Here is an 11,280-nt window from a genome sequence, read left to right on the forward strand (position 1 = left end):
TGAGCAGGGAAATATTTAGCAGAGAAGTAATAAACCATATCCTGGGGACTTTGCACACAACCAGGATCAAGAGAATTAAACCATATCTTAGCATCACCCTTTAATGAGAACGGAAATATTTTGAGTAAATAAAGGTAGCGCGATCTCTCATTATTAGTAAACAGGGCAGCTACATCATCTAACTTATGAAGATGTGCCACAACAGTTTCAGATTCATAGCCATAAAAAGGATCAGATTCAACCAAAGTAATTATATCTGGATCAACAGAAAAATCATAATAATCCTAATCAGGAACACAGATAGGTGAAGTAGCAAAAGCAGGGTCGGGTCTCATCCTACCTCTAAAAGATTCTTTACTCCATTTAACTAGCAACCTATTACGTTCAAGACTATCATGGCAAGCAAGAATAGCTTCAGTAGATTCAGCATTAAAGAGGTAACCCTCAGGAATAGCAGGCCTATTTTCATCATCACTAACATCATCGTGTTCAGTTTCAATAATTTCTCTTTCTCTAGACTTAGAAATTTGTTCATCTAGAAATTCACCAAGAGGCACAGTAGTATCAAGCATAGAAGTAGTTTCATCATAAGTATCATGCATAGCAGAAGTGGCATCATCAATAGCATGCACATATTGGAACAAATAGCAGAAAGCAGGTTTAGGTGTCGCTAGCTTGTTTGTAACAGAAGGTGAATCAAGTGCAGAGCTAGATGCCAGTTCCTTACCTCCCCTCGTAGTTGAGGGATAAATAGTTGTCTTAGCGTCTTCCAAGTTCTTCATAGTGTCCAGCAGATATAAATCCTAAGTGACTCAAATATTAGAGCTATGCTCCTCGGCAACGGCGCCAGAAAAAGGTCTTGATAACCCACAAGTATAGGGGATTGCAACAGTTTTCGAGGGTAGAGTATTCAACCCAAATTTATTGATTCGACACAAGGGGAGCCAAAGAATATTCTCAAGTATTAGCAGCTGAGTTGTCAATTCAACCACACCTGGAAACTTGGTATCTGCGGAAAAGTGTTTAGTAGCAAAGTAATATGATAGTGGTGGTAACGGTAACAAAAGTAAAGACAGCAAAAGTAATGTTTTTGGTATTTTTGTAATGATTGTAACAGTAGCAACGGAAAAGTAAATAAGCGTAAACTAGTATATGGAAAACTCGTAGGCACCGGATCAATGATGGATAATTATGCCAGATGTGGTTCATCATGTAACAGTCATAACATAGGGTGACACAGAACTAGCTCCAGTTCATCAATGTAATGTAGGCATGTATTCCGTAAATAGTCATACGTGCTTATGGAAAAGAACTTGCATGACATCTTTTGTCCTACCCTCCCGTGGCAGCGGGGTCCTATTTGAAACTAAGGGATATTAAGGCCTCCTTTTAACAGAGAACCGGAACAAAGCATTAGCACATAGTGAATACATGAACTCCTCAAACTAGGGTCATCACCGAGAAGTATCCCGATTATTATCACTTCAGGGTTGTCAGATCATAACACATAATAGGTGACTATAGACTTGCAAGATAGGATCAAGAACACACATATATTCATGAAAACATAATAGGTTCAGATCTGAAATCATGGCACTCGGGCCCTAGTGACAAGCATTAAGCATAGCAAAGTCATAGCAACATCAATCTCAGAACATAATGGATACTAGGGATCAAACCCTAACAAAACTAACTTGATTACATGATAAATCTCATCCAACCCATCACCGTCCAGCAAGTCTATGATGCAATTACTCATGCACGGCGGTGAGCATCATGAAATTGGTGATGGAGGATGGTTGATGATGACGACGGCGACGAATCCCCCTCTCCGGAGCCCCGAACGGACTCCAGATCAGCCCTCCCGAGAGAGATTAGGGCTTGGCGGCGGCTCCGTATCGTAAAATGCGATGAAACTTTCTCTCTGATTTTTATCTCCCCGAAAGCCTATATATGGAGTTGGAGTTGGCGTCGGAGGGCATCCAGGGGGCCCACGAGGTAGGGGGCGCGCCCAGGGGGGAGGGGCGCGCCCCCACCCTCGTGGACAGGGTGTGGCTCCCTTGGTCTTCATCTTTGGCGAGGATTTTTTATTATTTATTATAAGATATTCTGTGGAGTTTCAGGTCATTCCGAGAACTTTTATTTTCTGCACATAAAACAACATCATAGCAATTCTGCTGAAAACAGCATCAGTCCGGGTTAGTTCCATTCAAAACATACAAGTTAGAGTCCAAAACAAGGGCAAAAGTGTTTGGAAAAGTAGATATGACGGAGACGTATCAAACATCTTGATCTATCCATGTGAGTACTTGCAAAGAGGAGCGGTGACTGCATAGGATAAAAAAAATTGTTGTTAGGATTATGAGTTGAAGTTGGACAAAATTTGAGATTACTCTTTGACCACACCGGTGGTACGCCATAGGCGTTTGTTGGAAGCCTTGATCATGTGCATAGTTGGGACACACAAAGAATCTTCTCCCTTCCGTCCATGACTTCTTGCGGTCGGTGGACACCTTCACCTTGCAAACATGTCCACACCAACATGATGGAGTTTTCATATCTTTTTCCGTCACCTCATCCAGCTTGGCGTTCTCCCACTTGTTCGGCATGTCTTCACGATCAGCACACGGCGGCCTCGTCATGGAACCGGATGAAGCCATGCCTACAAAAATATGAGTGGTTGTTAGTGAAAGATATCAACACAATGAATAGAGAAAATGAAATAAGAGTGATTACACAAAACAACAAGTACCATTCATATTATCTCAACCATCCAGATTAAGCAAAACGTCAATAGGCCTTCCTCTATCGATCGTCCTCGTCCTAGTAAGACCGGAAGAACGACCACCTCCACCGGCGCCTCTAAGACTCGCCCGTCCTCCACGCCCACCAATAGTAGTTCCACCAAATATTCCTCAGGACCCTCGTCATCCGAGCCATAACCACACATACGGTTATAAGGGAGGCTGCGATCCATGTCTTGTTGATGGCAATGACATCCAAGTTACCTATTGGATTGTAATGAATCTCTTCTTCTTCTTCCGCATAAGCATCATCATCATCAGCATGATCCATAGCTAGAATCTTTGGGTATTCAATTACTGTGGCTCTATCATTCATCTCCGCTTCATTTGATTGACTACTTGGTGGTTGGCTATAAGAATTGGGGACATACACCTCAACCCTAGCATCATGTATTGGGGAGGAGGCATGCCGGTTCAAGTCAATTTGTAGCAGAGGAGCATCAACCTTGTTGGCAAATAATTCAAGTGAGTTGTCTTGTGATTGCTCTACTTTACCCTTGTACACCTTCCAATGCAATTCCGAGGTGATAGGCATACTCTTCAACCGAGACTTCACCCCCACTCCAACATCATACCTTCCAATAAGTTTAACCTCATCACTTGGGTCCATCCAATGTAACACACTTCTAACTTTCACAACTACATCCTCATAGGTTGGGCTATACTCAAATACCATGTGTTCTTCCCCTTCATCGTCATTGCCATTCATAAATGTCTCCTTATCCAAATAATGGAGATTCCCGAGACTGCCCATCTAAATAAATTTTAGAAAATGTCAATGATAGCCAGCAACATAATATGGGACAATATCCATTGTGCATCCCATGGATCGATAAAAGTTCTATGCAATACATTTAAGCAACAAAACAAATAACAACTAAAGAACAAAATATCATGGGTTAACCCTAACAACTAAAAAATGACTTTGCTTAACACTAACCCTAACCCTAGAAAGAACCAAAACAATAACCATAGATCTATCTACAAACAACAAAGTTAGCACACTACACATGGTCAATCACACATATAAAACCCTAGATCTAGATCTACCATCCATCAAATCCATTGATTTCACACAAAAAGTAGCACAACTAGGGTTTGCATAAAAGAAATCAATGCCATCAAATAAGTTGATTCCAACCAACCAAAAAGAAGAGAGTGGGTGAGGTACCTTGAGTGATGAAAATGGCCTCAATCCACCGGAGAAAACTCAAGCAATGGAGAGGAATTTGATGGAGCCCTAGGATGGGGGAGAGAGGGGGAGAGGGGCTCAGCTCGGGGAAGAAAGGATTAGGGGGCGAATGAGTGGCTTGTGGGGCCCACCTAACCCCAGCCATTGATTTTGTGCATTCAACACCCTACCGCCACCATCTCTGGCGGTAGGCTACCTAGACCTACCGCCACGGCCAGTGGCTGTAGCCACTTATCCACGTCAGCAGGCAGACGGCGCTGTCGACGTTGACCCGGTCCCTACCGCCAGAGCCGGTGGCGGTAGGGTGTTCTAGCCTACCGCCAGCTCGGGTGGCGGTAGGAAAAGGGCCAGATCCGAAAAACTTTCCAAAAAGGGATCAGATGCGGCTAAACGTGCACAAAAGAGTCAAACCAATGAATTTGGCCCCCGGCTGGCACCCGACACTGCCCAATGACAATGGCCACATGTTTGCACCAACGGTCCATATGTCATGGACCTTACAGTTGGGTCGCGCGGGGCTGAGCCGTCCAAGGTGCCACCTTGAGAGGCCCCTGCGGCAAGCCAACCGGCAATGGATAGTTGGGAGGGCCTCTTCGCCGGCGAGGTGATCAGGGATATAGGTACTCCAACATCATTTATGGGAGTAATGATATGCATAGTCATACGTATTCGAGAACAAGAAAATCATGTAAAATCCAGGAGTTGTTGATACTATCGCACCTTTCTGTCAGACGTGATATGGACGTGCCACACTGACAACGCGACCGACGATGGTGGTGGACCGTGGCAGAAGGGCAGATATATGTCGTGCAATCCATGAGAATTGAATTTTCCATTCGATTTCCTTCACAGACATACTAATCACTGCCCCAATTTGGTAACTTACACGTGGACACCCTGAGGACTTTTCAACATTTTATTTGAACACAATATAGACGCAAGCGCTCATACATACGCGCATACACTCATTCATATAAACGCACACACGCACAAGCTACCCCTATGAGCATCTCCGAGAGACTGAACCAGCATATCATTTTGAGATTTACGAAGTCATCGTAGGCGCCTCGTCGTCGATGGGAACGTCTCCTCCCACTGAAAGCGCATCGCCGAAAATCCTAAAATAAATATAGGAATAATGTGAGCACCAGGACTTGAACCGTGATGAGGTGCAGATACCACTGTCCTTCTAACCATCCGACTACAAGTTGGTTCTCACTTTTCTACTATGATGAAAAACCGGCACAGAGATCATTCATTTTTGTTTTGTTTTTGTACTATTAATTGAGTAGTGATGAGCATTTGCAGTACTCCTACTAGTAATCAAATTTGTTTATGCATTAATTCGTGTAATTAATTACTACTCCCTCATTTTCTGCTTCTGTTTACGTTTACCTTGTACCGCTGGCGCAACTGAATCGACCCAATTATCTCGCCTTTCTCCCGAATTTCCCTCGTCTTCCTCCCGTGACACCCCACAGCCCCCGGCGGCCAGAAACAGAGTCGCCCTGGTTCGGTGCGTTGTCCAAATTCAGGTGAGCCGCCGGCCAAGAATCCCCAAAACACCCCGTATCGACTGGTATGGGATAGCGTCACTCGTCTGTACCGCGCTCTCTCTCTCTCTCTCTCTCCTCCGCTCGCCTCGACACTGTTCTCCACCACGAGACCCACCCGAGAGCGGCCGCGCCGGCGATTCCCCTTCCACCGCCGCGAGCAGCAACGCCTGGCCTGGCTGGCTTTCTTTCAAACAAGGAGGGCAAGCACGTCGACGGTGCGCGCGCCACCTTCCCCTGTTCCCCTGCTTTGAACCAAACAGATCACGATATCAAACCCACCCCCGCCACACTCATCTTTGCTTCTCTTCCAGCTCCTTTTGATCTGATTCATTCATGCCCAATTAGTCCGTGCAGGAGGCGGATCCTATCTTCACTTCAACCAACAAGCCCGGACCGCTGGGTTCAAATCTGTTGCGGAGGAGGATTCCTCATGGTATCCGAACCAAAGGATTGTCTAATCCGGCTCGTCCTAGTCCCCGTTTCTGTCTTGTTCTTGGTAAGTTACCCGAGAGCAGCTGCAAGGCCCGCCGCCCGTCTCAATAAGTAGTCCATCTATTGAGTGAAAAACTACTCCAGATAGCCGCCATGGAGTCAACCTGCAACACCGTAAGTTCTTCATACCCCTTTTGCCTTCTTCTTGTTATTACTAGTAGGGTATCAACTAAGGTAGGCCTTCTAATCTTTACTAGAGATTTTTATACTGTTACTACTCACCTTGCCCATGGAGAATTGAAGATATGGCTTCTGTCCCTGTTTTGATCCTACTAGTTTAACTCTCTTTTGCAGATCATCAGAGGTGAAGATAGCACTAGTAGCGCAAGCGAAAACGAAGACAGAATCAGCGCGCTGCCCGACCATCTTCTGCTCAAAATCCTCGAATGCCTTTACACGCCCACGGCAGTTCAGACCGGCGTGCTCTCCACACGATGGAGGCACCTCCCGCATCAGCTCTCGAATCTGCAAATCAATGCTGAATACTTTCCAGGCACTCTAGTGGATCAGATAATGACCGACTACACCGACGTGATAAGCAGATTTCTATCTCCGCCGCCTTGTGGATGCCATCGGATCATCAGGATCCTGCAGCTCTGCTTCTACCTAGCAGACCCTTACTTGTCCTCCATCGCTCACGCGGTCGGGGATGCCCTGAAGATCGGCGTACCGGAATACCTCGAGTTTGCGGCCACCGGCCATGTTGCATGTCCAAGTGAGGCTGAACTAGTACTCTTCAGACAACGGTTTATGTCCTTCTTCCATGCTTGGCCTGGTCCCTTCAGTTTGCTCACCAAACTGACGCTGCGGAGCCTTTCTTTTGAAGACTCAGATATCCCCAATATCCTCAACACTTGCAATAAACTTAAGCTCCTTTCCTTGAGATCCTGTCAAATGGGCCAGGACCCTGTCCTCAAGATAGATGCTCCATGCTCGGAGCTCATAGGACTTGAACTTATCGACTTTGGGTGTGCACAAGTTGAACTAATCTCTGCCCCTAAACTCCTGGAATTGGTCTATGATAGCTGGTGCGGTGAAAACCCCCCAGTGTATTTTCGCTATGTCCCTCAGCTTGTTAATTTATACTTCGCCTCTCCTGCCCTTTCTTGGCACACACCATTCACATTGAGCGAGTGCCTATCTGGTAACAGAAACCTGTCAATGCTGCATCTGAATTTTCGCACTCAAATGGTAAGTTACAGTTCCCTCCTCGTCTACATCATGTTTGTTTGTTTCAACGTGTCCCTGTTAACATCATGACATATTCCTCATATTTATGTACTTCGTTCTGCTGCAGATTTGGATTGAACCTGAAGATTCTCGACAGCTCACTCCTATATTCAGTAAACTGAGAGATGCGCATCTTTACAATATCTTTGCAGAGTGCGATCTGAATTGGACTATGTTTATCCTCGAAGGTGCACCTTCCTTGGAGAACTTTTATGTAAGTCCGTTACTTCAATTCTTACAGCTTACCCACATCTTGGCCTGGATATAATTTGTTTGTATGATATGTTTCCATCAGCAATAAAAATATCGACGTGTCTGTTTAAGTGTGTAATATCAAAATTTAAAATACCCAACAGCTCTATCCTGTCACATGTTGACCTTTTTGAGATAAACGAATAGGGAGATCTCATGAATTGTACAGCAATGATGTACAATCTTGCTTCGATGCTGCATAGCGTTTTTTTCACAGATAATGTCCATGCACGACTCGTGTGAGGTATAATCTCATGTTGGATTCCTCCAAGTCCCTAGGGAATCCTCGAAATCATTCATTTGTTCCAAACAGCTATATAGGCCATTCCAAAAACTAGTTCCAAAGAGGGTGTCGTTAGCTTTATACCCATCATTCTTTACTTGGATGTATTGACTCTTGTTATTGCTGCTGTTCTATATCTTAGATATTAATATCGAAACGAATAACAACATTTAATGTAATGTGCTGTTTATTTGTGGTCCATGAAGCTATCTCGGCGTTCATGTGAACTCAGTAAGACCGAGGATAGTGCTGAGAAGACCAATGTGTTGTGGGAACCATCCAAGGATTCAAGGTACTTGAACTTGAAGTTGCTCGTGATGAACGGTTTTAAGGAGGAAGACAAGGTGATGAATTATGTAAGACTTGTCATGGTACGAGCTGTCGTCTTGAAGAGAATCGAGTTGTGTGATGAAGACCCGTGCAAGTGCAGTGCCAACAATCATGAGCCTCCAAGATTTCTGGTAGATGAAGCTAGCAAGCAACGGATTAGGGAGCAACTCACCCATGGATCCTCCTCATCTGCGGATATAATAATCGGATGATGGACATAGTCCAAGAATAATGAAGAGACAATAACGATGGATAACGTCGACGAGTTAAGAGTGCTTGCTATTGTGCATTGGGCCCTGCCAGTTGTAATTTTGTTTTAGCATTTTAGCTGTTTATGGCCAAGTATATTTTTCTATGTGGGCAATTTATGATTCATGCACCGTATACGTACGTTTATGTTTTACTTTGAAGTTGGCTATGTGTGCTGATCTGTGCATTTCAAAATGTATGTCTTGTATTTTATATAGGACGCCCATATGGGACACCTAGGTGTCTGGGCACCTTGCCTAGAAAACGTTGGATTACATTGAGATGTGTGCATGTGTGACTAGTATTAACAATAATTGAAAATTGTTAACTTTTTTATTAGGAAAGAATTATTGCTAATTATTGCTTTATATGGACACTTAATGCCCAGACTAGGAAAGATAGAGAAATCACCGATTAACGGTTCATTAAGGCCATGCATGCTTCATGACACGTGCCCTTCTTTCTCTCTTATTCATGCATTACTTTCTTTTTACATAATCAAACACGAAGCCATATATACAGTTATATACTTAGGTATATCATCGTCTTGGGTATATAAGGTATGGTTATCTTTTGTCTCCATGGAAAAATACCCATGTATGTACGGGTATAAAACGTACGTGTCCTTGAGCACGTCTCCTTTCAAAGTATGTCATTTTGGGGTATGTGTCCAATACCATTAATGGGTATGTCTTCAAGCATATACTTTATATTCAAAAAAAGGTATATTATTATTTTTGGGTTACCACTAAAACTACAAAATTTTCGGGGTATGTCTTGAAGGCAATACGTGTATTAAAAACCCAGATGTTGGTACATTATATTAGGTATATGTATGTAAACATATCGGGTCTGGATGTCTACATGGTATGTATATGTCCAAAAAAGTAAAAATAATTAGGATATCGTTTTAGATTATCTTATCACCTTACATAGAATAGGAAAACTAGTCTTCAAAAAGTGCGTCCCATCAATCTCTACTTCTAATGGAGCAGTTGGTGAATAGTTCGCCGGTTATTTTTCGCTGGTTTTTTTCGTCCTCCCTCCCACCTCCCAATTTCGTCAGTTTTTTTTCGTCGGCTTTTTATTCGCCCCCCTCCTACTGGCCGGACAAACCCAACGTTTATTTGGTAACACAATGAATTCACATATGATGATTGATTTATTCTTTGGTAACCCAATTAACAGATGGTAATCAATCTTCAAATACCAAAACCAAACGTACAAGGCAACAATCAATTCATTTTTTTTTCTGACCGGTTATTTTTCGTCTCCCCTCCTACCTGCTTTTTCGCTTCACCGCCCACATAAACCCATCGGATTAGTTACCATATAAAAAAATTAATCACAATCGATCAAGCATTGATGGGATATTTTCTTACATTGATGGGATATTTCCTTACATGAATCATACACGTCAAAAAAAGGTACGGCGTGCGAGGATCGTGGGCACATGCCCTACAAATCCGAAAATGCCTATAAAAATTAAATAAGAATCAATTAAGCATCGATGGTATATTTTACTTGCTTTGATGGGATTTTTGTACACGGTACCATTAACGCGTTCCTCCCATCGCTGCCCTCCTCACGAGCCTGGACGGCCGATCCTCTCGACGCCTGCCCTCATGTGTCCTCGCGTCGCCATCATCTTCTTCTCTCCGGTCTCTTTGACTAGGAGGACTCCTCTGTGCCCCAGGACCTGGCCGACGCCGGCGACTCCTCGATATTCCGCCCGCGCCGTCACATCCGACGCAGGCGAAACTCCAGCTGATGCCACGGGATCCACATCCTACGCTTGTCGGCCATCTTCCACTCCGGCTGCTGCGTGGTGCCGCCGCTGCGGGAGGCAACCTGGCAGGAGCAGATGTAGCCGTCCTCGTGCAGCCCGACCCATGCGTCTAGTTCGGCATCGAAGTAGCTTCGGCCTCTGAAAGGCAGCATCCACTCCCCATGGCGCCTCCACTTGCAGCTCCTGGTGTCGACGGAGTACGTGCCGCAGACCGCCCTGCTCCACGAGGACACGAATATGGTGCGCCCGTCCGGGTGCAGCGCGTAGGAGAAAATCATCTCGTCCTTAGTGAAGGGCGTCGGCATGCTTCTCCAGGACCAGTCGGTGGGCAGCAGGTCGTCGTCTTCCGTCGGTGGCGGCTTCGCCATCGCCTCAAAGGACACATGCCGCTCCATGAAGTGGAAGGCGAACGCGAACAGCGTGTCACCGGCGCCGGAGGTCAGGAAGGTGTTGGAGCCACAAAGCAGTGCGTCTGGAACGGGAGGGCCGACGGCCAGTGCGACGGTGTCAGTGTCGTAGAAGAGGGTTCCGGCATGTATGTTGCTCGTGGCGATGATGTAGCCGCCCAGGGCTGCGAACTTCATGGCACGGCCACGCTCAGGTGACACTAGCCGGAGGACAAGGGAGGCACTGAGGTCGGGACTGTCGGCATTGATCTTGCGGATGGTGAAGCCCTTGTGCCAGTCGTCTAGAACCAGATAGAGACTCTTCTCCTTGTTGCCGCTGTGGTCGTGGTAGTAGTTGGCCTCATCCTGTTCGCCCTGCCTTCTTTGCTTAGACATCCAGCCCCCGACTGACTGAATTAGTGAATTCTGAAGTATATACCAGAAAAATGAAAACACTCGAATAGATTGGACGTAGCTGGCTAACCACGGTTGATGTAGTATCGATCTACTAGAAGCAACACGGATACGCGCAAGCAATTGATACACACGGGCATGCCTCGTGCCCGCTGATCTTTCTATTGGTCTCTGGGTGTACTGTTTATAGGGGTGCAGGGTAATACGTATATATAGCTATAGCTAGGACGGAGGAGGATTTGTGGTCTATGGGGACATATACACCCTATATGGGAAAAAATTAGTAATTCAAACAAAAGTCAA

At 45.1% G+C, this 11,280-nt stretch overlaps 2 protein-coding genes across 4 annotated transcripts; one reads left to right on the plus strand and one right to left on the minus strand.

Moving 5' to 3' along the window:
* The first annotated feature begins 5,447 nt into the window (after positions 1-5,447).
* On the plus strand, positions 5,448-8,542 carry LOC123068283 (F-box/FBD/LRR-repeat protein At5g22660). 3 transcript variants are annotated; one of them, XM_044490813.1, is made up of 5 exons: positions 5,448-5,767; positions 5,898-6,158; positions 6,339-7,235; positions 7,342-7,488; positions 8,016-8,542. In XM_044490813.1, exons 2-5 carry the CDS (start codon positions 6,138-6,140, stop codon positions 8,349-8,351), a joined length of 1,401 nt encoding a protein of 466 aa, XP_044346748.1. In that variant the 5' UTR covers positions 5,448-5,767; positions 5,898-6,137; the 3' UTR covers positions 8,352-8,542. The 3 variants fall into 3 exon arrangements, with proteins under 3 accessions (XP_044346748.1, XP_044346749.1, XP_044346746.1); XM_044490814.1 differs by having other exon boundaries at positions 5,907-6,158; XM_044490811.1 differs by having other exon boundaries at positions 5,448-6,158.
* A 1,586-nt stretch (positions 8,543-10,128) lies between these two features.
* LOC123067150 (uncharacterized) lies at positions 10,129-10,959 on the minus strand. Its single transcript, XM_044490071.1, has one exon. It carries the CDS (start codon positions 10,957-10,959, stop codon positions 10,129-10,131), a length of 831 nt encoding a protein of 276 aa, XP_044346006.1.
* Between the last annotated feature and the right edge of the window lie 321 nt (positions 10,960-11,280).

The sequence above is a fragment of the Triticum aestivum genome, chromosome 3B (genome assembly GCF_018294505.1).
Source record: "Triticum aestivum cultivar Chinese Spring chromosome 3B, IWGSC CS RefSeq v2.1, whole genome shotgun sequence".
Lineage (NCBI taxonomy): Eukaryota > Viridiplantae > Streptophyta > Magnoliopsida > Poales > Poaceae > Triticum > Triticum aestivum.